General features: G+C 43.7%; 1 protein-coding gene across 1 annotated transcript in view; it reads right to left on the reverse strand.

Moving 5' to 3' along the window:
• The window catches only part of elapor1 (endosome-lysosome associated apoptosis and autophagy regulator 1), a 44,542-nt gene continuing 19,096 nt past the window's right edge, over positions 1-25,446 (reverse strand). The window contains exons 3-22 of the mRNA XM_088639938.1: positions 23,067-23,253; positions 22,097-22,244; positions 20,536-20,616; positions 19,512-19,617; positions 19,107-19,256; positions 18,120-18,208; positions 17,161-17,338; positions 15,969-16,097; positions 15,083-15,173; positions 11,962-12,067; positions 11,228-11,365; positions 10,173-10,436; positions 8,538-8,711; positions 8,141-8,294; positions 6,938-7,031; positions 6,723-6,824; positions 5,732-5,858; positions 4,614-4,792; positions 3,838-4,003; positions 1-2,762 (exon numbers count right to left, since the gene is read on the reverse strand). Of these exons, the coding sequence (XP_088496064.1) occupies positions 2,691-2,762; positions 3,838-4,003; positions 4,614-4,792; positions 5,732-5,858; positions 6,723-6,824; positions 6,938-7,031; positions 8,141-8,294; positions 8,538-8,711; positions 10,173-10,436; positions 11,228-11,365; positions 11,962-12,067; positions 15,083-15,173; positions 15,969-16,097; positions 17,161-17,338; positions 18,120-18,208; positions 19,107-19,256; positions 19,512-19,617; positions 20,536-20,616; positions 22,097-22,244; positions 23,067-23,253 (2,735 nt within the window). The 3' untranslated portion in view covers positions 1-2,690. The remainder of the gene's footprint in view (positions 2,763-3,837; positions 4,004-4,613; positions 4,793-5,731; positions 5,859-6,722; positions 6,825-6,937; positions 7,032-8,140; positions 8,295-8,537; positions 8,712-10,172; positions 10,437-11,227; positions 11,366-11,961; positions 12,068-15,082; positions 15,174-15,968; positions 16,098-17,160; positions 17,339-18,119; positions 18,209-19,106; positions 19,257-19,511; positions 19,618-20,535; positions 20,617-22,096; positions 22,245-23,066; positions 23,254-25,446) is intronic.

The raw sequence follows: 25,446 nt of genomic DNA on the forward strand, positions 1-25,446 counted from the left end.
TAAAAGCACAAACATTACTCTTTATTTATTTTCTGATGGTTCTGTGTAAGCTTTGCTATGACTTCATAACACAAATCGTTTGGCACTATCAGGGTAAGTAAAACATACAAAAAAAGAACTCAAAAATAAAAATAAGTCTTAAAAATCAGTAGTGTTTTACAGAATCTGTCCTGCATTACTGACAGGAGAGGCCAAAGTGTGAAAATAGTTTTGAATAATGAATTGAAGTAAAAAGAACATTCTAGAACATAAAATGTAACAGTTTATTAATTAGACTAAATAACTAAAGTCATAAGATAAAATTAAACTGATCATGTTTTAAAATATTGACTAAACCTCTTTAATTAGAGGGTCTTGTCTTCATGGCTGTTCTTGTTCTAGAAATACGTTTGTAAAGGCACTCAGACTTTATGTATTTCCAGCAGCATGGAATTTCATACAGAATTCCAGTGATCTCTTTCAATGAGAGAGGACCAAGCACAGTGACAACCAGACCATGTTTTGCAGGCCAAACAATTTCTCATTTTTTGACATGCATCTGCATCAAAAAGTTTTTAAGAACACTTTCAAGCACTTCATGGTCACATTTCTTTACTTCTTCTAAAATTTAAAATTGCCAATTATTATATACCCAGCCAATGTGGAAGTGGCAAACAGCAGCCAGCTCTGAGCTCACACAGATGAGAATGAAGAAGGGTAAACAGTCTCCTCCTGCTTGCCCATTTATCCAGCCATTTGGCTTTTTACACACCACGGGCTCTGCAGCCACATGCAGGTGAATCAGTGCTGATTGGAGGAGAGACGCATCCCTCAATGACATCGCCGCCAGTCTGATGGTGCACAGGAAGCCACAGGCGTTGGTGCTTCACCTGCAGCCAAGAGAGCCCTGGCTGAAATATCCCAGCCCATCCACTAGGGGTGCTGCGTTTATTGGGGAATCCTATTTAGTGAGAATCAAACTCTAACTTTCAAGTTGTTTCAGACTCTAGGCATGTGTTGATTCAGCCCTCAGTGAAAGAAAGTCTGTTTTTGTGAATACAGGAGCTGGACAATTCGGCTTTGGAAAGTACCAAAATGGGTCTGTTCTGTCTGACTGATCTGTGAAGGCACCTTCTCCAGGCAGCTCTGTTGAGCCCTGTTCTGGCTCTTTTTGAGCCAAAAGAGCCATACTTGTCACATGTTTCTACACCATGACTGTACTCCACCGATAGCAGAAGTCAGTTCTGAAATATATACCAGACATAAATATGGGCATCCTTAAACATATATCAGAAAATACATTAAATTCATATGGAGGAAAGCCAGAGCACTGCAGAATGGGCAGCAGGGCATCCAGATGAAGGACACACTGCAAAGAGCTTATATTTATATTGACTGTAGGTTTTAAAAATACAACAGCCAGACCATTTAAAAACAATAAGGCACCCAAAGGCATTATTTAACATATATTGTAATATTTTAACACAAAATTCAATTTTTTCATTTTCAGAAATTCATTTTGCCTATGAAAAGACTGTGTATTTTGATTTTTTAAAATTCACTCCTTCATTAAGAACCTTGGTTCCCAGTAAAATATCACAATTTTGCACAATCCCATAATTCCATACCAGTGTATTTTGGCGGTCTTCCCACACCCCAGTATGAGAATGTAAGCAAAGTGAAAAATCTCTATCTGTTCACACTTTCTTGTGTTTTTGGGACTTCTATGTTCTGTTTATTGTTCTTATGGAACATATAAAAATGACAAAATGCAGTTAGCTTTGGTAAAAAGTAAACAGAAACTGGTGAATAAGCCACTATTGCTCAGGCTATAAAGAGTTCTGCTTCCCTTGTCTATAAGTTTGGAACTTCAGATGCTCCCTTCCATCCATCTGTTTTCTAAACACTTCTTCCAGTAGAGGATCGCAGGGAATCAGCAGGGCCTATCCTGATAAGCAACGGACACAAGGCAGGTTACACACTAGGCATGATGTGTGTGTGTCAGCCTTGCCAGTCCATCACAGGGCAAACACAGACACACTCACAGCAGAGCAAGTCATTAAAAATGATTGTTTTCGGACACGGGGGCGGGCAAGGCAACGAGGAGTAGGTGGTCAGAATCCTCTCTCACCGTAAGGAAGAACCGATGAGCTGCTGTAAGAGCAGAGATGGTTGAAAAGGAGCTGAGCAAACAAGGATCTGGGAAACACGGTTTGTACAGGCAGGCAACGCAGGCAAGTGAGTCCTGGGAGTTTCTTTCCCTTACATTTGTTTCCGTCCTACGTTAAAAGGCTTTCCTTTCTACATTCCTGACCTCAGTGCATGAGGACCACACGGGCTAGAGCTGCTTTTAACATAAAAAATAAAACTTAAAAAAGATGTTTTCATTTGGCAACAGTATAAAATTTAGCCGGTAAAGAAAAAAAAAAGAAGCTAGCAAACTGGATAAATTCTGTAGCCGTCATGAAAAACAGGTTGTTTAAAAAGTCCAGAAACGTACAAAAAAAAGATTAAAAGCGTTTCTGCTAAAAATATTGGAATTACTATATCTCACATTAATCAAGGAGGGAGGAATGTACATCCTATGTTGGCTTGATATAGCCTTCAAATGTTTCCTGAACGTGGTGTCTTCACACAGACATGACGATTGACCTGCGACACTGTCACAGACAGTGTGGCAGAAAGGCCACTATGGATCCCAGAGCTGGTTTCTAGCTTATTTCCACGTCGTTGATTCCCGACGATGACTTCAGTGGAACCGAATCAAACCCATCAGATGTTCTCTGCGGAGAGGGATGTGTCAATTAATATTTGGTCACCTTGGTATTTAAAGTCCGTAGAGCTCCTCTGGCAGAGCAGTGGGTCTCAGTGTGTGGGCTAGGCCCCAACACTGGATGGAGGAGGCAAGCTCAGATGTCTTGAAGATTACATTTCAAAATAACAATTACCAAGCTTAAGATCATATTTTTTCATTCTCGAGGAAGAAAACTTGGATCTCTCTGCCTTTCAATAGCCAAATGTGAACCCAGGGACTGATGCCTGTACTTTGCCTGTTTTTGTCGGTGCATCTGTGTGAGACCACTTTCTCATCACTTTTTAAAAGAGAGAAAAGGGCAAAACCTAAAGCATCTCACAACCTCTGTACATGTCTGTCAGTAATTCCTCCTTGATTCCAGCTCTACAGTTAGAGACAGGGACAAAGATTCTCCTTGTCTAGCAATTGTTGTACTCTTTAGTAAAGTTTTGAAGTACTGTATTTGCTATTAGGTTCAAGGGGGTCTTGATTTTTTTGCATGTTATGTTGGTAAATGATGACTGAAAAAGTATTCTTATGCAGCTGCAGAATCTGTCTGTATTTTAACCCCATGGTGTCCATTTTAGCTGACGCATAAAGGTCATTAAAAAGTCAAAGGTGACAAACTGCTGCCTGCACATCAGTAAAACAACTTTTTTGCATAGCAATTCACATGTAGGAGGGAACCCGCATCCCCTACCAATGAAGTGTAGTTCCACCTGACTAATACACAGCAGACATTCTACACCTGTGGTCCCACTATGAAACAGATCAGGTATAGAAGTGACAAATTGCTTAACCAGCTGAATTTTAGGGAAGCCAGACTGCGCAAACACGAGTAGAATTTTTCCTGGACACCAGGGTATTAGTAGCCAATACAGTGTAATGATATCATTGCAAAAGATCTCATGGCACTCTTACCAACAGTGCCTTCTGCCATGCTAAGACGAGCCTACTTCTTTGTTCGTGTTTTGCTCTCAGACTGCGATCTGACAACTTTGCCTGTATTTCCATCCTGGTCCGCCAAGTTTAACAAGGGCTCCACTGCACAGAACAGCACTCACCTTGGAGGTGAAGGACTTGATCTTGCCAAAGATGGACCTCTTGGTGAGGTAGATCAGGTCGTCCTCTGCATCTTCTCCTTCCATGATGGCGCAGCTGTCCGCCGCAGGGAGCTCACAATCCTTCGCGCTGGAGTTCATCACCAGCTTCGAGTACTTATACTCCAACCTGCACAGCCAACCCCTTCATCAGCACACGTGCGCCATGGCCAAGCCTACCAGTCTCTGCCACAAAGGGGCACTGTCGCACCCATCTCTTTTAACTCGCATCTGGGAGAATAATTTGGGGGGTAATTTGGGGTGAAAAGGTGGGCAAATTCCCATACACCATGCTTTGCAAAGATCCCACAGTTATTTCTGAATTCTCTTCAGGGGTCATGTAGATCACACAGAGAATTCTGTTTGGAAATGTAGCAGAAAGATCTGTAAAGCTTGTAGACAAATGACCTTCCTCAAAACTCACTTCACAACACAGCTTTGACCCTGTACTAATTCTGATTCATAACGTAATACATGTTACCTTTATTATTCCTATCAGAACCTAGAACAAATTAATCCTTACAAATTTTAACTAAGACGATCTGTGCTACTTTCTTTTACTTTAAAGAGCGTAGCCTGTATGTGTGTAGCAGGGGCTTGTTGTCAAAGCCATGTGTCTGATGAGGGCTGTTCCTTCACACTGCAGAATTCCAACAGACAGCAGCCCCCAGGAAATCCCCTTGCATCAACAATAAAAAACCCGCCTGCCTTTCCTGACAGCGCACGGTCCAGACACTGACCTGCGGGTCCTCTTCCAGAAATAGCAGGTGACGGCCACCAGCAGCAGGGCCGCCACAGTGCCGGTGGACACTCCGAACTTCAGCCAGAAGTCCAGGGTGACGCAGACGCTGACCTTCTGCTCTGGCACAGTCACCCCTCCAGTGCACAACCTGGGTTCCTGCCACACGTAGGTGGTTTTCTACAGAAACAGTCACACTGAGTCACCTGATGTTCACAGCAACACGTGTACCAAACACCTTCCTTTTGTTCACATGTAAGAAGCCAGGTTTGTAGTACTTTTGTTTAGAATTGTATAATGTTAGCACGACCAGAGGGGTTGGGCAGCCAGTTGACCTTGAACCCCTAGAGGTTTTTTTTTGGTTCCTCTCCTCCGTTGTCTTCTGGCTTTTTCTCTTTCTGTATGGTAATGCCATGTATTGTCACACAGCTTTGTTAAGGGCCTTGGGGCAACCTTGCCGTGAAAGGCGCTATATAAAAATAAATTGAATTGAATTGAAGTTTAAAGATGGACAGTTAGGAAGAGGGCATAGCTTGGCTTCTAAAATATCCTTCTCAAATATCTTGTTATATGTGCTCCTACAGTATCTGTAATGTTTCTGTTTTATTGTCCGCATATCTCTACATATGACTGGCATCCCGTCCAGGGTGTACTGTGCCATGTCCCCCTTGCTTGCTCGGATGGGTTCTAGCTCCTCCAAGACCCTGAATTGGAAGCACTGGTTTGAAAATGCTGGATTTTCAGCATCCATATCCAGGATGGATGGATAACCAACGCTATTTCACTAAGTCTGGTGTGATTCTTTCATTGTTTTAGCCAGGGGAGCAGGAATATGTTGTCAAACCGCCGTATTTCCAGAAACATGTTTCTCTAAACCCGGAAGGAAGAGAAGCAACAACTAGGCAACTGTTCAATTCCAAGCGGAATGAAATGAAAGCTGCCATGTGATCAACAAGGGATACAAGAGGAGTGATTGCATTTCCTGTAGATCTCATCTCATGGACAAGCAGAGCGCTAGCCCCCTGCTGGCCAACACTGAAAGTGCAAGGGGTTGGAAACTCAAAGATAGGAGATCCTTGTACTGGATTTGGGCACAGCGAGGAGGCAGCCGGGTCGTACCTGGATTCCCTTGACACAGGCACTCACGATCTCTTTGTAGTCGTTCTCAGAGCACAGCGGGCAAGCGTGCCTTGATCGCCACAGGAAGTGGAATGTGCAGCCATCGCAGGTGCCCTCTGGGCATTTACTGGAGAGAGCAGGAGAAAGTGATGATGTCAGCTTCATAAAGATAAATGAGATAAGTAAGCATTCTTAGTTATCTTATAGCACCGAATGAAACTCTGTGGAACCAAAAGATTTTTCTATAGTGAGCCTACACATGCTCCCCTTTCATAAACCTCCTTTAGCTTTGACATTAATTTACTTTCAAAAGTACCTGGCTCTTCATGATTAAATCTTGAAATTCAGCCCCTGACTGAGGGATCTTCCAGAGATGTGGGTGTGTTTGTTCCGAAATCATGGGGACCCCTATTATTGCAAATTCAACTAAATTTTGTGACTGATTCAAGTAATTTTTGCACACCTGAACTAATTTAGGTTTTCCACTGCATTCCTCCTTTACTATCAACATATTGTATTTTTTGGGCAGTTTAACAAACGTTCAAGTTTTGATAAAAATATTTTCTCTTTAAAAAATACATTTACAATTTTGCAAAATGCTACATCATTGGAAGGGGGCAATGCTTTCGCAAGGCACTGTATTTATGTGCAACATAAATTTATCAGGTACCAATTTTTGTAAACTGTTTGTAGATACAGCTTTACCGTGCTTGTGCTTCAGTTCCAGGTTTTGGTCTTGCGAATGATATGAGGTGATGGTATGAATGCAGCTGCTCTTAGGCATGCTGGTAGGTTAATTGGCTTCTGGGAAAATTGGCCTTGTTGTGAGTGTGTGCCGGTTGGCGTTTGTGTGTGCCCTGCAATGGACTGGCATCCCGCCCAGAGTGTATCAATCTTTGCTCCTGTTGCTTGCTGGATGGTCTCCAGCCTCCCTGTGACTCTAAACTGGATAAAGTGGATGAAGGGAAGAATGCATGTGTTGTTACAATACCTTGGCAGAGTGAGCACATTGGTCTCGGACTCGGTTGGGTCACACCTCAGTCTGATTGTGGTGGCTCTCCCATTTTTACAGGCCTTGGTCACTTCAACTGACCTGCAAGAATTATCACCAAAATACACAAATGCAGTTTTTCATTGAAGGCAAGGAATGAATGATTTGTGCATCATTATCGGTACAACTGGAGTCCAGCAGGGGGCAGTCCTCACCTGTAGTAGAAGATGACATCAGGCGATTTGCCTCTGCCAGGGAACAGCTCCTCGGGTGAGGTGATGTTATCGAGCTCGGTGTCAGTAGTAACCCCTGAGAGCGAGAGAGACAGGAGGAACAGCCATCACATGGTAGCTGAGTCATTGTACACTAACGAGCTCTGGCACCACTTTGCAAAAACCTGATCTGTGCGAGCACAAAGCTCTTCAGTATTCATCTGGCCTGGCGGGCAGACCACTTTGACTTGAGATGAATTTTGCTGTCATGAGAAATATTATGCAAAGTAATGCTTGCTTTAAAAAGTGATACAAAGCAGGGGTGTCCAATCGTGATCCAGGAGTGCTAGCGTGCCTGCGGGTTACCATTCAAGCTCAGTTCTTACATGAGCTCATTATTAGCTTAATTGAATAAATTAATAGCTTCTCCTATGTGTCGCTGAAATAACCTATAGGTTTCCCTAACCATCCAGGACCAGGACTGGACAGCCCTGAAATCAAGGAAGGGGGCTACTTGCTCAACGGGAAACATCAAAACCATGACTGCTGAGGTTTACACTGTGTATTATTCTGGAAATGGCAAGACAGCTTTCTCTGAACATTCTATATTTGCTCAGTGTTTCTTTATACTGGACTAATGTGGAATAGGTTAAAGTTAGCAGCTCTGATTTTGTAAGCTGATTTTCCCTGCGCCAGTACTGGAATTCCTGCACCCGCTTGGGGGAATACAAGCAACCCCGTCTCGGACAGTCACCAGTACTGGCGCAGGGAACCTCTAAGGAACGTTTTTTTCTTCTTAAGGTAGTGTTGGGAGATCAGAAGGTGGCTGTCCTCCTTCCAATGGATTTTGCTATCTGTGTGACGCTAAACACCAACTGTAGCTCAAGGTCACTAACCAAGTCTGTAACAAATTCCAGTTTAATACGACTCAAGAAAATTGGGGAAAATTAACAAAACATCTGCTTTCCTGCCCCCCCAAAAGGGACTTTAGGAAAGATAAAAATGGAAAATAAAATTAATTTGTTCTTTCTGTCGTCAACTACTGTCTTGTTTGAGGAGCAGAAAGAAATCAGCTGAAACACATCTGCTGGGAAGTCTTATGTTCAACATGAGGATGTTTGACAAGCAGCAAGGTTATTCACACTGTTATTCAGTGTGAGAGGAATATGCGTTCGTCTGCTCACACCCAGGCAGGAGTGTCTCTACCTATTAATCTGTCTGCAATGCTGAATGGCTGCGAGGAAACCACAGTCTTCTGGGCCCTGACATCTGAGGGTACGAGGGTAGACTGGCAGGCATATGCAGAGAGCTCTTGTCTGTGGTCTGTGATATTGTCGACACAAGATGCCAGCTTCCGCCCCTGAGGGGAAAAAAAAGCAAAGCTTAAACATGTATTTAGTCCAATACAGTCTAGTTTCTATTTTATGATCTGAGAAACTAGGGGTCATTCATTGTTATGGCCACATGCAAGACTGGACATAGGGAACCCCAGTAGCACTCACAGTCATGCATTTCCATCACAATACAAAGAGGTTTCAGAGCCATGGAAGGAATTCCTGCACCCGCTTGGGGGAATACAAGCAACCCCGTCTCGGACAGTCACCTCGTTTCCACACAGGCTGATGCTGAAATGATGGAAGTACTTGAGCCCTTTGGGGGTGAAACGGGGTCCACTCTGGAAGCTGGTGGTGTTGGACAGAGGGCCGAAGTCGTACTGCACTTTCACCTGCTTGTGCGCCAGAGTCAGCCTGCAGTCACTGAAGCACGTCGACTTCAGCTGGAAGGAAGCAGAGATGGATTATCCAAATATGTCCACACTAACAGAGTCTCGGAGCAATGCTGTTCAGGAGGCAAATAGAAATGAACCTATAACTCCAATGCATCCATCCACTTTGTATCTGCTTCGTCTAATTCAGGGCTGTGGGAGAGCCAGAGCCAATCCCATCAAGCAATGGGCACAAGGCAGGGTGGGTACACCTTGGACAGGACACCAGTCCATCACAGGGCACACACAGACACACACACCAGGGCCAGTTCTGCCAGAAGCTCATTAACCTACCAGTATGCCTTTGGACTGTGGGAGGAAACCAGGGCACCTGCAGGAAACCCATGTGAACATGAGGAGAACATACAAACTCCACACAGATAGAACCTCAGGAATTGAACCCAGGGCCCCAGTGCTGCGAGGCAGCAGTGCTAACCACTGTGCCACCATGCCCCCTTGAACCGATAATTATTAAACCACATCTATTGGGAATATATAGAGTCCATTAAAAATGGAAGGAAAGTTATACTAAAATGTGCTTGCAAAAATTGAAAATTACTTTTTATGATTGTTTTGTGCTGCAGCCAGTGCTGCTCTCTGGACACCCTGCTTTGCAATTTAAAGCATCTGGCTGTAGGCCGATGTGAGGAACCAGTCCTCTTGCAATGACGGACATTTAGAAGATTTCTGGGGTGGAACCGTGGAAATATTTCGGCTAATAATATGCAAAACATCATTCAAACCACCCTGAGCTCTACTTGTTGAGACTCAACAAGGCAATTATCTGCAAAATACCTGGAAAAAAGCAGAACACTTCAGAGCAGGTGGCTTTGCTTTCTAGACACAGGCAAAAGGGCTTAAATGCAGAGAAGCCAGATCTATTGATTGAGGGGTTAGTGGGGCCAGTAGAGGGCTCTCACCCTACAGTCTTTGTGGGTCCTAATGCCCCAGTATAGTATAGTGCCCAGTATAGTCCTTCAGATGAGACATAAAACTTTCTGTGGTCATTAAAAATCCCAGAGCGTTTCTCGAAAGGAGTAGGTGTGTTACTCCAGTGTCCTGGCCAGATTTCCCATTGGCCCTTACCAATCGTGGCCTCCTTATAATCCCCATCTATGAACTGGCTTCATCACTCTGCTCTCCTCCCCACTGATAGCTGATGTGTGGTGAGTGTACTGGTGCAATGTGGCTGCTGTTGCATCATCCAGGTGGATGCTGCACATTGGTGGTGGTGGAGGAGAGTCCCTATTACCTGTAGAGCGCTTTGAGTGGAGTATCCAGAAACGTGTTATTTAAGTGTAAGCAATTATTATTATTCATGTTTTAATCTCCCTTCTATAGCTGCTCACTTCAGGAGAAACTTAAAACAAACCTCAGAATTTGGGTGCTCCCCTTCCATTGGGCTTCGATCTAAAACTGGGGGTCTCCTACTACTGAAGGAAGCGTAATGTGAGAGACTCGTGTTGGTCGAACCTCATTGCTGTAGGTGTTGGGGCCACAGGGAACACACGCCCCCTTGCCAACAGGCTGGTCTGGCCTGAGGAATGTATTTGGTGGGCATGGCTGGCACGTGCTGCTCCCGTTCTCGATGTAGTGCCCGGGGGGGCAGGGCACGCAGGAGGAGCCGAGCTCCGAGGAGCCCAGGGCGCAGCGCCGACAGTGGGAGGCCACCCCGCTGATGACATTGGTGATGCGGATGGAGAAGATCTTGGCAAAATCGCTGCTGTATTGTCTGTCCTGCAAGAGGGAGGCGATGACAGCTTTGTGTCATAACTCTGTGCAAGCAATCTCAAATTCCACATTTAAACTCGCTTTCAAAAACCGTAGCTCTTCCCAATATCCATGTTTGCTACAACTGAATCCAGAAATGGGTCTTTGAATTTCATTTCTTTGAATAGACACTAGCTTCTATGGTTTATTTTTTATCACTATTGTTGATATATTTATATACGTTGTATGCTTTATAATCTATTTTTACCACCCATTCTTATTTTTCTTCATTGTAACTCCCCATAAGCCTGTACCTAACAGCATGCACACATACATTTGAGCTGGGAAAAAAAGAAGGTTGAAAAAGTTATTTAAATCACTTACGGCGATATAATCGGCGTGTCTGTTTTTCCTGCACTGCTGGATTTCTCCCTCAAAAGGCAGTGACACCTGGTGTCAATTTACATTTTCCACTTAAAGGTCAGGTGGCTGCCCAATGACAGCTGCTGCACATGAATTCTTACATGACAGTTCCCATGGGTGCATTCTGTGTTGCTCCTGTAAAACTTCTTTAACTATTGAAAAGCTGAATCTACAAAACAGGAGGGTTGCTCCTGTGTGAGGCTAATAGAGTCCTCTGTGCCCCTAGTGCTCTGCCTCTGCTTGTCTTTAATTCTGCAGAGTGGCTGCATACACTGGGCTCGCGATGGAAAAAGCATTTTCACACGGGAGCCTCCACAGTAACAGAACACCCAGGTAACCGCTGGGAGCTGAAAGCCTTTTCTCCCTCCCCCCGAGAGCGGTGCCCAGGCTCGTACTGTGGAGTAGTCCTCAGTGCGCTGGAAGGCCCAGGTGAAGCTGACGGTGTAGTTGCTGCTCACGATGTAAGAGTAGGACTGCCTCTCCTTGGAGCCGGTCCAATGCTCCACCATGGTGTTTGCCCTTTCGTTGTAGCCCTGCGGAGAAAGTCCGTCAGCTCCTTTACAACACTCATTATTAGAGCCACCGAGCAGACGCTTTCTACTGTGCTTTCAACTGTGCATGGGAAAGAGCACAGAACGCTTTGAGAAATTGCTCAGCCAGAAAGTGGCCAGCTGGGGCTTGACTTAGCAATTGCCTGCTGATGAGCCCATTTAGTTAGTCTGGATTCAGCCCGCCTCCCCAACAATATTAGACTCTCACTACAGTACAGTGCTAATAAGTTATGGAGGACGGAGGATAATGCGCATTAGCTCACAAGTTGAAGGGCATGCGTTTTTATTTGTAAAGCACTTTTCTTTCTTATTGGGGGAGCTGCTTATGATAAGGGACACTGGTGAGATCCCCCCACCCCCAGAAAAAGTATTTACGAAATCCATTCATAATTCCTCCCACTCCCATAAGTGCCCTCCCACTGAAAGCCCATGCATTCGCACACAACTAGAGCTTTTGAAAGAACAAGGCTGTGTGAAGGAGTTTGGAAGCCAATCACAAACAAATTGGTGTATTCACTGCTTTTCTGTTTCTGAAAACACTTCCTTGTTCCCCTGAGAAGCATGGGAAGGAATCTCACCGCCATGAAATACAGCGTGCAGTCAGCCGTGCACTTGGTCTCGAAGACGAACGTGACCCGGGACAGCTCCTTATTCCCCGAGTCCTTGGCGACCGACTGCGGCTCTCTGGGGAAAACAGGCTTGGTCAGGAAACTCGAAAATTCGTGGGAATCGGTGGGAATGCCAAATGTGTTTCAGTGGTCAGAAATAACTTCAGCACGTAACAAACTTGGACAGATTTCACTGTTGTTTCGGTATCCGGCCAGACTAATAATACGCCTCAAAACTAGGATGATCTCAGCTTAGGAGCCATTGGGAAACCCCTATAAAGAAACTAGTTTATGTTACCCCAAAAAGTGCCGTTTGCAAACATACATATGACCAGCCTTGATCTGATTCAAGGCTATTCACTTTTTTTTAAGTGTTTGTTGATAACTTTTTAATTTTAGTTGATAAAACTAAGTCAAAAGCATCCATTCACCCATTTTGTGGCCACTTCTTCCAATTCAGGGTCGCAGGGGAGCCAGAGCCTATCCAACCAAGCAACAGGCACAAGGCAGGATACACCCTGGATGGGATGCTAGTCCATCGCAGGGCAGACAAGACGCCTATTCACACCAGAGCCAGTTTTCCCAGAAGCCAATTAACCTATCAGTATGTTTTTGGATTGTGGGAGGAAACCCACATGAACATGGGGAGAACACACAGACTCCACACAGACAGCACTCCAGGTCTGGAATGGAACCCAGGGCCCCAGTGCTGTGTGGCAGGAATGTTAACAACTGCACCAGCCTCAGTAATAATATATTAATACTCAGAAATCCCTCTGAATCAGTGGTCCTTAGTCCAGGTCCTGGAGTATTCTTACCTCTGTTTCTGTTCCAGCTGAGATATTCAACAAAGCCAGCAGCCATACCACCCTGCAACTCACAACTGGCAGCCCACTGAAGCTCAGCAGGTGTGAGCCTGGTCTGTACCTGGATGGGAGACCTCCTGGGAAAAACTAAGGTTGCTGCTGGAAGAGGTGCTAGTGGGGCTAGCAGGGGGTGCTCACTCTGTGGTCTATGTGGCCCCTAATGCCCCAGTATAGTGATGGGGACACTGTACTGTAGAGAGGCATTGTCCTTTGGATGAGATGTAAAACTGAGGTCCTGACTCCCCATTATCTGTAAAGTGCTTTGAGTGGAGTGTCCAGAAAAGCACTATATAAGTATAAGGAATTATTATTATTAACATTGAAACTAATTGATCCCCTTAACTGAACTTCTTGCATGATTAGATGCTTCATAACTTGTTTCTCTACTCAGACATTAGATTCGTCAAAGCTCTGCTGCAGGTGTGTTGTTGTGAAGCAACATCCTGCTCTTTCTCTTCTCAGCTTGCCTATTAAGTGGTTGCTGCCTTATTTTCCTTTAAACAGCTCTTAATAGGTGACCAATAGGTGATGTGCAGACACAGGTAGGATTGATAAGTCGTGGTAGCAAGAGTTATTAATTATTGTTTCTATCCAACATCTGAGGAGCCAAAAAAGCCTTAATCAATACAGATCAATTGATTAACAGCTGATTTGGTGCAAACACACAAAGACCCCAGCAGCTGGGTTCAGATCCACTGATATAAATTGAGCTCCAGCACAAACCTTCACAAGGTGTGGAACTGAGGAACTTTTTCAAGATTATGGCCTTTAACACTTTAAGTCCTGGATTTTTGGTTTTATCTAAAAAAAGTCTTATTAGAGCTTGTCTTAAAGAGCTCGTATTATGTAGGTTATACTCATAACCATTCATTCTCTTTGGGAGACTAACTCTGCCCAACGTCCACCTCAGTTCTGCAGTCTAATGTTATTGCTCACTGAAATTCTTCCCTTTTTCCATTTTGAAAAATAGCCTGACAGGCTATATAAAAGGTTAAGAAGGAAGTGCTGCCTTTTCCAACTGAAACATCAGAGCAGCCGTCTTCCTAAGCTGTACCTGTTGGTTTAGGCCACCAGAGGGCGACCTAGGGAGAATCTAGAGAGGAAGTGCAGGCTTTTGCAGCAGGTTCCAAGAGAGAAGTCTAATAATAATAATAATAATTAATAATAATAATTAATAATGTATCATTGCTTACACTTATATAGCGCTTTTCTGGGCACTCCACTCAAAGCGCTTTACAGGTGATGGGGACTCCCCTCCACCACCAAGAGTTGGTTTCCATTAGGGTTCTCTGTTAAGCGGTATAGAACACAAGACAAAGTGTCTAGTCTCTCAGCAAGATCAGACCAGTGTCATGGTGAAAGACTGTGAGTCTGTTTGCTAGGATAGTTTTAAAGAGTTGGCACTTAAATGAGCACCAGAGTTGAGTGCGTGCTACTGACTCAGGGTTTACAGTGCCTGTATAGAGTATTTTCCAGCTCTTAGGGAACAGGTTACTTGGAGATGAGTGAAGGAAGAAACATGGTTTGGTTTCCCAACAAATTTAGGTTTATCTTTCACTGGTGAGCTCACTCTTTGAGAAGCCAGTTTGCTCTGTTGGGAAAGGAGATGGGAGTCTCTTTTGACAGGAGTGAGTGACTTCCATCTCTGGATCACGCTGAAGGAATCCTTTCAGACTATATCAGTGAGGGACAGAGATTTCCTTTCCTTCCCTAGGGATGCCAGCCACGGCTTCATCTCCAAGATTCCCTGTAGCTTGGGAGGTTAGTGTGAATTAAGGAAGATCTGATACAACCAGGAATATAAATGACAGCTCAAAACCTGCCCCAGGTTGAACACTAGCACTGTCCCAGCCTGTTAGAAAATGTAAGCTGGGGAGCGTAGATCACAGATCTCTGACACATCGCTGTGCACCTGAGAGAGTACTGAGCAATACCTAATTCTCAGGTCTGGAAATGTTCCTGAACTATTCCCCTAGCTTGGCCAAGTGTCAAACCTTCCTGGGTGTAGTACATGACCTTTCATGGCAAGATGTGGTGTAACAGTACAATAACACTGGACCAAACAGCAGGGCAGACTATAAAAAGAGCCAATAAGGATGCTGCACCAATATTATTTTATTCCATCCGGTACATTACCCGAGGGCACACACTGAGCACGTCCCCGGGGGGAGAGCAATTGAGACTTGGGTTTGTTATGCTGAATAATGGTAAAATGAGTGGCTCACCTGTACCCTGGAACGGTCAGGATGAGCATCAGGTAGTCGGTGTCCGAGTCGCCTGCCGTGGTGTAAATGTACTCCCCAGCGACCTCCCAGGCTGTGGAGAGAGTCACAGTGCCTGCTGAGCTCACGGGACAGGCAGGGGCGAGCCAGACAAGGGCCCCGAGCTCTCTGTGTTGACCAGTCAGGCCAGACGCACACTCAACAGCCACAGTCCTATTATGAAAGATATCTAAAATAATCTAAAATCATATTAATATCTAACTATAATATACGATCTAAATTAATATTTCCAATATCCAATCACTCCACGCGGGATAACAACCTGGGAATATCGATTTCATTGTGCTTCAAACCTCCTTTCTATTTTAAATAAATTCATACCTATTGGATGATCTTGATGTGGCAGGGTTATGGGTAACAGCACCCCAGTTTCAGCCCAACAAAACACACTCCAGAACCATGTGGATGAGTACTGAACCGCTAACAGCAGTATCAGTATATTAAGATCTACAGCCTGCGTGACTCTACCCCAGATCTCACTACTCTGCATCACACAGGCACTGTTTCTACTGATTTAATAGAACAGTATTATTGAACCAGTCAGAGCAGCAACGACAGTTAATATTGGGCACTGAAGTGGACGTGACTGCTTTGCTCATAACATATACACCTCAAGGAGGGTTATTCTGAGGGGTAATTGAAATCCATGTGTAAAAAAAAGCCTCACCCTTTTAAAATGTATTTTTCTATTAGCTAAGGCTTATTTGAAAAAAGCTCACTGGAGATGTTCCAAATTCGTACTAGCAGATGCGCAGAGCTCAGGAAACTCCAACAGAAAAACTTGTGCATGAAGGGTTCCCTCCAGCCTGCAGAGAAGAGTCTCTCTCACCAGTGTGCCTGCCCGAGTCGCTGTACTCTCTGCTGAACACCGACGTCTTCATGTTGCTGGGCAGGCTGTTCCACCACTTGTACTCAAAGGCCATCATCGGCTCTGTTCCAGCTGGGCACGGGACACACTCTGCAGACAGGCAGGACCGTGACATGTCACTCTTACTTCACATGCTTGACTCTGTCTTTCTGCAGGACAGAGGGGTCAGGCAAGCCAGAGGTCTCTTGTCCCATTGCCAAGCTCAGATAGCTTTTTAAAGTGACACAGTCCCAGCGCTCTTAAACAGTGCAGTGCTTTTTGTTCAATTGAGAATCAGGGTAATATAAGTAATAATATTAAGACATCCAAGAAGCATGTGCACTACCAGTTCACAGTCATCCCTTTATATCAGTGTGATCTGATGTGCATGATGTGTGCCTCAGGTATACCTTCCTTTAAAGTAGGGCTGTGAAGGTGATGTTGCCAAACAGCCAGCTCTATCGCAGTGCAAATGAATAGGGTTTTCACATGTAATGCTCAGGAAATTGTGTTAGCCCGTGCTGGGTAACAGTGACCTATTCAGCATTAAACTCTTATATGTTAAGCAGTTTAAAGTGCCAGCAACTGGGGTATTGTTCTGCTTCATTTAAAACACTTCTAGTTAACAATGCACAGAGATTCTTTCAATCTGTTTTACATGATCCTAGGTGTTCAGATTATTGGTATATAAAGTGTGATACTGGAATAATGCATCTCAATGGGACTGCAGATTGTTGTCAATAATAAACGATAATCTATTATGGCAACCTGCAAGAATTCATTGATGCATTTGCATTGCAACTATTTCTTCTCGGATATAGTTTTGGAAATTACATGGAGATCCAAATGAATGGCAAAGAGATCTTTCTGATAGCACTTGAGATTAATGGAAAATTCTACCGGTGTTATTAACTGTATAACAGCCATTCATTTAGGACCATCACAGGACATGAAGACATTCTTTGAAAAAGCTGACAGGGATCTGCTGTTGTAGATTCCTGTCTGTGGCACAGGTGATGTGATACTGGGACTGATAAGAAACTATCAACTAAACCGGACAAGGTGACTGTCCCTCATTGCTAAAGCAGTTATTGTATTGATGGTGTTTCCTGCCAGATGCATGGATTCCAGGTATGTCTATGGCAAGAAGATGGATGCTCTATAGAGACAGTACCTGTGCCATTGGAATAGGAGCCATAAGGACAGGGCTCGCAGGCAGAGGCGTTGTTCTTGAAGAAACCCGGGTTACAGGGAGGGCAGTTGATTTTTTCTCCAGAGGCAGGCAGCTTCACCGCTCCTTCAGCATTCTCACTGCAGACCTTTGGCTCAATCCACTTGTACATCAACTGGGTCTGTAATATAGACATCACATGCCGAGCACAGATTACGCTCTCTCCTTTTACGTAACACTTAAAGTACATTGCATGCCGAGTACAGACTACACTGTTACCTTTCAAGTAACACAGATTCGCATTGGCATTTTCCTGTGTATTTCGATAGCAGCTAAATGGGGCACAACAGATGTGTCCTCTTGTCACATCACAAATTGAGTCAAGCACTGTTAGGTGTAATTAAATTTCTGTTTCATTTCAGCGTTTTCTGACCACGCCGACAGCTACAAATGAGAGGAGGGTCTCTCGTTAATGTAACTCTCGTTAATAAATATTATTAAAATGATAAAAAGCAACACTTAACACAGTAGTCTAAAGATATGAAGAGCATTATAGCTGATGGTAGCCTCTATATGACTTACACATACGATCAACTCAAGCTACCAGAGAGACACTGCTAGCTGTCGCAACTCTATTCATATTGAGTTTTATTCCATTTCTCTTACATCTACTATTATGTGACCTTATTTTCGTAACCTTAATTTTGTGATTTTTGTGATTCTTGTGATTTTTGTGAGCTCGCAAATAAGACATTTCATTGCCAGCAACTACTGCTGCATGCTGTATTGTTGTGCATTTGATAAATAAACTTTGATAAATAAACAAATTTGATTTGAACTGCTTCGCACTTAGAAAATGTGACTTAGCAGGAGTGTCCTTTGCTCAGGTGAATAAACCAGAACGAACGGACTACTGCGTCACGCGGTGGAATTCCTCTGGCCTCGGGGTCCTGGGTGCTCACCTGCCCGCTGGAGTCACAGGGCGTGTGTGTGTAGAAGTAGTCGCTGGCTGTGCACGCAGGCCGCTCCTTGCAGGTCCCTGACCCGATGTCTGAGACACGGAGGCAAAGTGCAGCAGACGTCAACACGCAGGAGGGAAAGGAGAGCGCAGATCCCACACTTCCCACTGGCTTCTATAGGGGAGAAAGAGCTGGACCAGCCAGCTGGGGGTCCTGACTTGGGGGGGGGGACCTGGGACAAGAGTGTCTCTCCCTCTAGAAACATTCGCAGCAGCCACACACAGAGTGCTTGAGGTGGACCTGGTACCTACCAAAGGTGTCCAGGGAGTGTCCTGAGCACTTCTGGGTAATGTGATCAATGGGCTTTGAGTTGTGACTGATGTGCTTTAGGTGGGACTGAATGGGGAATGGCTCTTTCCCAGTAACCATTAATCTTCAGGCACAGAGGCTTGACCCTCCAGCACAATTTCAGCTGAAACAGCATCTTACAATTCTTTCAAGGTTGGGCAGTCTGGGATACCATCTCATTGCACTCAGTCGCTGTTATTCTGCCAAATTATTCCCATGGAAGGAAGTGCAAACTGTTGCAATTGGAGATTCAACAACTGTGACAGTGTGGTCAGACACCACTTCTTCAATTACATTGTGATCAGTAAACCCCCTGTAATCAGTTGCATTTTCATTGTTTATTCATCTGTTGCTTTCTTTTGATTGGTTTTGTATGAGTGCAGCACAGTGGTACAGAGGTTTAGCATAGCTGCCTCACAGTGCTGGGGGCCTGGGTTCAATTTTGGAGCTGGGGTGCTATCTGTGTGGAGTTTGTATGTTCCCTCCGCGTTTGTGTGGGTTAATTGGCTTCTGGGAAATTGGCCCTGGTGTGAGGGCATCTGTGTTTCTGTCTGTGTGTCTGTCCTGTGATCCTGGGTCATGAAGAGCAGCTGTCCTTGTCATCCCCTGAGCACAATCAGCACGAGAGAACCCAATGCATACCTGCATATTTCTCACTGTCGCACTGCTGGCACACTGTGGCACCCTTATTGGAGTAGGTGTTGATGGGGCAGGGAGCGCAGAGGGCAGAGCCTGGTTTGGAGCTGTAGGTGCCAGGCTTGCAGAGAAAACACTCCGAGGTGTAGGCAACCCCTTGGAAAAGGGAAACAAGTCAAGTGCATGTGTACAGGACACCTCGTGCTACCAAGGACGAATTCAAAGATGTGCATGTGTAGCTCATTCCTGACCACAGATCTATAGCTACCAACATGTGTTTTAACAGTCCAAGCAAGTGTTTACATTACAAGGTGCTCTGGATAGGACCTTTGGACTGGAGAATGGTTATGGAGGAGAATTAATGTTTAAATTGAGCATAGGACATTATGAACACGTGTGAGAAAGAATTACCCGTGATGGCGACGTTCCTGACCAGCACGGGCTTTGCCACCGTCTTAGATATTAAGAATCCAGTAGTTCTCCAGTACAGGACATTATTACCCCGACTCAGTGAAACCTGCAGGGACAGGAAGGTCCAGAAGTCAGTATCTGCCATTTTAAGAAGAAATACATCCTTCTTTGCAAAAGAGGTATGATTTCTAAATCAGGAACATACCAACAGACCAGACAGATATATACTGCAGGAAACGCAGTTTTTTTAAAAAAAAACAGTAGCACTACAGACAGTAAGAAGAAATCTAGAGGAGATATAATAGTTTTAAGATATCATAGATAGGTTTTTCAATATCTTATAAACTCCTGAAGCTTAGAAGCGTAACAACAACACAGGAGTAATTGCTGCAGTGACAGCAAGATGGATTTTGGTGGTGGAAATAGCAGGCTCATGGGTGTATTCGTGCATGCAAAAAAAAAACATTTATGATTGGGATCTGTGAAAAAAACAGCTGGGCAAGATTTGTAGATTCCACTAAGGAAGCCATGTTCCACTAGGAACCAAAGTGGAACATGGCTCCTTCTTCTCGGTGAACTCTAATCTTGACATTTATTTAAATTAAACAAATGGCACAGACAGTATTTGAGCAAATCTATCCACCTACACAATGGCATAAAAATAGAAGTATGGTGAAATCCAAGACCAATAGCAAATAAATATATTAGTGTACATGTATAAATATTAAATGCACTGTACAAAACAAGCAATCTATATAAAAGGCCAAGGTCCAGCTCCTACACAAAGGGTGGTGGGAGTCTGCAACAAGCTTCCTTGATTTGTTGTTCTAGATTGTCCTCGCATTCATAACCCTTTTCTTTGTTCTTAAGAGTCTTGTTTTAGATCTGTGATTATAAGGAAGACCCTTTATTTTTTTCTCTTATCTGCCTGCCTTTTAAGAGATTACCTAAGAATGCAGTTACAAAAGAAGAACGTTAAAGACACTGAAGAGAAGTATAGAAGAAACATAAAGAGAAGACCTACACTGTGTGTATCCCAGTCTCCTTCTGTGGTCTGCATCCACCTGGTCTGGGTCTCAGTGGCCTGACATTGGTCATTCTGAACCTGGGAGAAAGACACCATAGAGATTTACTGATTCTGTTCTGCTGCTGTTGCAGAATCGCTGGAGATTAGTATCTACAGTATATGGATGTTCACATGATAACTACCACTCAGAATTCATGAATTCTTTTTAAACAGGGCAAATTGCCTTGGAGTTCATCTCTAGTCTTTTTGAGACTTGGAGGGGAATATGTGCTATTTCGTTTTTTAAACCTTGGAAATTCTATTACGCGTCTGCAACAAATGCAAGAACATCAGACCCAGAGACATCGAAAGGACTTAAGCTGTGAGTGACAAACCCTTCAGGACACATCTCTGATTCAAAGCAAGGGCACCTAAAGTACATGTTTAAAAAACAGTAAAATTGGAAGAAAAAGACAGGTTTCTAAAGCATTTGCTGCAGCATGTGCTAACACATAATATTTTTCCAGATCGCATACACTTTCTCTTTGAAAATTTCCAATGGCCTAAGCGCTGGAAACAGAGGGGAATTCAGACCAACTACATCACTAATAGAAACAAAGAAGCCGTTAAGAAATTAGGGCCCCTATTTAAAATAGACAGTATAGGTGCTATAACACTTACGAAGCAATCAGGATTGAAGGGTTTCAATATTGTGTCCTTTAAACCACAAGACTCTGTAGCTGTCCGGGCTCAGGAAACAGTAGTGCTGTTTCATGTTCATAGTCAGGCTACAGAAATCTTGATTTAAAAAAACGGCATCTGGCACTGTAGCTGTACTGCTTTTAACAATCAGAAAAGGTCAAATTAACCCTAATGTTTCCGGTCCCACTGTATAATCCAGTAACAGAGATCAGTTCTTTCTATTGTTGTTTTAGCTTTTAGGAACTAGCCCTGATTTTTGTTATCACCACAATATTTGCTCCTAGAACAGCAGGCAGGTAAGGGCTGACGTCTTTACCATTTGGGCAAATGCAAGACTGAATAAGACGGTGCTCAAGTTGCCTCTGTTCCTCCCCTGTTTTCTAAATTATTCAAGCAGGATTGTGTTCCCTCTCCCAAAAACCTTACTCCTGCAGCTAACCAGCGCAGATGAACAACTTATATTGTAACACACAAAATAAAAAATTTAGAAACAAATAATTTGTACAGCTGCTTCTTCCATTCACAGGTAAAATTCTTTAGAGACGTTCTTAGTATTTCATGCTGTTGAGGCTGCTGATATAAGGTAAAAGAAAAAAATTCTCGATTTGCCAATCAAGCTCATAACAGGACCAAGCAAATTGCTCCAAATTTGTACTGGACAAAACAGTGCATAGCTTTATTGATAATAATGCATTTTTTATGCAAAAATTATACAGTAGCTGTCATGTCTCATCGTTGCCTTCAGCTGTGCTGTGAGCTTTTAGATCTTTCAAGACATTTTTTACAGGTCAGTCAAGCCGGTCGATCCAGCAAATGGGGTCTAAACATTTTACTGGAATATTAAGGATATCTGGTAAAACGCAATAAGAATGCATACGTAGAACTCGAACAGGATGTTGTTGTCGGGGTAGAGGTACTCGAAGGAGACAAAGCCGGCCTGTTTGAGGTTGACGGCGTATGACAGCGTGGACGTGCACTCGTCCGTGTTGGATGCAATGTATTCACCCTTGGGAGTCCAGGCTGACCTGTAAACACACACATTCTTTTCAGATATTTATTGGTTGCAGCCTTTGTCAAGGTTATGTCATGGTAGGTACCAGCCTGCAATGCCTAAAATGTAATACAGGCTCCACAAATCAATCTATTACAGTGCCCCTTGACTAATTGGCACACCATTTTTGGCAAGGTCGGGTTCTGGTGAGTACCGGCTATGATGATGTTTTGATGTGAAATCTTTAATGAACCTTATTCAGTGTTTTGACTTTCATAAAAAATGTGTTTTTTCTATAAGCCCACTGACAAAGGCTGAAATGCAACATGGGTTTCAGCGATGTCCATTCATAGTCTCCCAAGCCAGATTTGCGCACACAATGAGGATGCACGGGTTCCAGGAATCAGTCTATTACAATCTACATGATCGCTGGAACACAGGGAGGATGACACTGGCTCCATGGATCTGTTTGTTACAGCCTTGCAGGATGAGACCGACTTCCGGTATCGGTTTATTTATAACCTGATCAGGGGCGCACAGGGAAGACGCACTTGTTCCAGGCATCAGTCTATTAACATCTCCCTTACCACTTGTAGGCAGTGAGGATGACACTCACTCTAGTCTACCATGAGAATACAATCTTGATCTTAAGTGAGCTGCATATGTGTCCTATTTTGCACAACACAACATAATGATAAAATTATACAATACGCTTTGATAATTCGTCAGACACCTTCATCAATGTATTGGAAAGTTATTTCCAAACAGAAGCAGAACAATAGAAGTTCACAAGTTCATCATTTGAAAAAAAAACAAAGGGTGGGGAATTCTGAACCCCAGTCCGGAGAACACGCACTGGGAGCAGTTACTGTAGGAAGAGGAGGGGTTTGCATCCAGGTCGCTTCCCAGAGTGACGAAGCCCGGGGGCACGGCATCCCACTCGTCCACTCGGACCCCCGTCCCCAGGGAGTACGTTCCAGCGGCACACGACACGCACGACTGGGTCTTCATCTCCAGGAACTCCCCCGCCTTGCAGGAGAATGCTGAGGCAAGCAGAAAACGCAGTCACATTCATTCAGCGTCTATCGAATTATTCAGCACCCAGTATGTCTGCACATTGCAAAGCGCTGCACATAAACCAAGCAAACTAAATCTCTAACATGACAAAGCACCTCTGCACAAACTGTATTTCAGTAACTGCACTGAAGAGTTAAAGGCTCTTGAACAAAGAGCTTTAAGCCAAATTGACAGGTATCTGGGGAGGTTAAATTGGGCAGATAGACAAGACATACTGTAGGTATGGTAATATATACTGTATATAATAATGTGCATCAACAATAGAATGTCATAGTCAATGCAGAATTTTACAGGTAGCCAGTGCAGGGGCTCCAGGACAGTAGTTATGCACTCAGTTGACTCTGTCCTCATTCTTAAACAGGAAATGTTTGATACTGAAAATGCTTTAACAAAATCATCTTTATGAAAAGTACTTAATCAATGTGTTATTTAATCGACATACTTCTTTCTTTAGATAGCCCTTATTGTTAATAGAGGTTTGAGTGTGGAGCCCTGATAGCCCATATTGTTAATAGAGATTCAAGTTGAGAGCACTGATAGCCCATATTGTTGAAAGAGCTTCAAGTGGAGAGTCCTGATAGTCCATATAGTTAATAGAGGTTCGAGTGGGGAGTCCTGATAGCTCATATTGTTAATAGAGGTTTGAGTTGGGAGTGCTGATAGCCCATATTGTTAATAGAGGTTCGAGTGGGGAGCCCTAATAGCTCATATTGTTAATAGAGGTTTGAGTGGGGAGTCTTGATAGCCCATATTGTTGAAAAACGTTTGAGCTTGTGGGTTGCAAAGGAACAAGTCGAGGTTAATTCCACACTGAAAAGCAGAAAGGAGGGCTCCATACCTAAAATGTTTTTTTTTTATTCTTCCTTTGTACTTTTTGACAGAATTAATTACCTGTTTCTTTTCACATGGCTAATATACAGTCAAATCGGTTAATATTATACACTACACCAAGAAGTTTCAAGAAGGCTTCTACTTTCATCAAAGCAACGATACACAGTGTTGTGAAAAAGTCTAAAAGTTTAGAGAGTAAAATTTGAAAGACACATAAACATGTGACCTTTGCTCATCGTACCAGACAAGAAAAGCATGGTGTAGCTGTGGAAAATGAGCTTAACATTTTCTTTTTAACATTTGGAATTAAAGCAAAGCTTTTTGTTCATGGGGATTAGGTGGACCCAAAACTGAGGAAATCCCTGTTTAATCTCATTGGCAGAAAAAGGAAAAGGTTTGCAAGATAAACACGAACAGACTGCAGGCAACACCCTCATATAGAGTGAAATAAAGAAACAGTGTCACCACCCTTTTAGAATCTTAATTAAGTACATAAGAACATAAGAATGGTTACAAACAAAACGAGGCACTTCAGACCATTAAGCTAGTTTGGTTCCTAGTAACTAATTGATCAGAGGATCTAATTCAGCTGTATTCTTAAAGGAAGCCAAATTATTGGTCTAAAACATTTTGCAGAGCAGCTTGTTCCAGACACCCATAGCCTTTGTGTAACGCCTTCTGTTCTCAGGTCTAATTACGCTTCACCATAGTTTCTGCTTGTGTTCTTTAGTTCCTGTTTGACATTTTGCACATTGCCAGTACCTATAGTCATCTTTGCTCAAAGCTAAAAAGATTGAGTTATTTTAAGCTGTAGGATGTTCCAAAATGTGAGCCCTGGGCTGGGGCAGACTTTCAAAGCACTAAAAATGACAGGAAGTCATTATGATGTACACATGGTGTGATAGAGTAAAGTCATCATCTTACCTGAATACAGTGCTGAGGTAAATACAACAGTAGGTGCAACAGCATGATATGTCATAGAGTAAATTAGAGGTCAACATGAGCACAGCATTTAGAAAAATTCAAGGAAACAATGTGACATGCTTTCACAACAGTGCCACCACTGTGCTGTGGCACCGTGGAAATGGACTTATTAGCCAAAAGCAGTAATACAGGCAATAAGGTTTCATTTAAGCCAGCAGCCATATCACCCTGCAACTCACAACTGGCAACCCACTGAAGCTAAGCAGGTGTGAGCCTGGTCAGTACCTGGATGGGAGACCTCCTGGGAAAAACTAAGGTTGCTGCTGGAAGAGGTGTTAGTGGGGCCAGCGGGGGGCGCTCACCCTGCGGTCCATGTGGGTCCTAATGCCCCAGTATAGTGACGG

This window comes from Lepisosteus platostomus, chromosome 7 (genome assembly GCF_059453375.1).
Source record: "Lepisosteus platostomus isolate fLepPlt1 chromosome 7, fLepPlt1.hap1, whole genome shotgun sequence".
Lineage (NCBI taxonomy): Eukaryota > Metazoa > Chordata > Actinopteri > Semionotiformes > Lepisosteidae > Lepisosteus > Lepisosteus platostomus.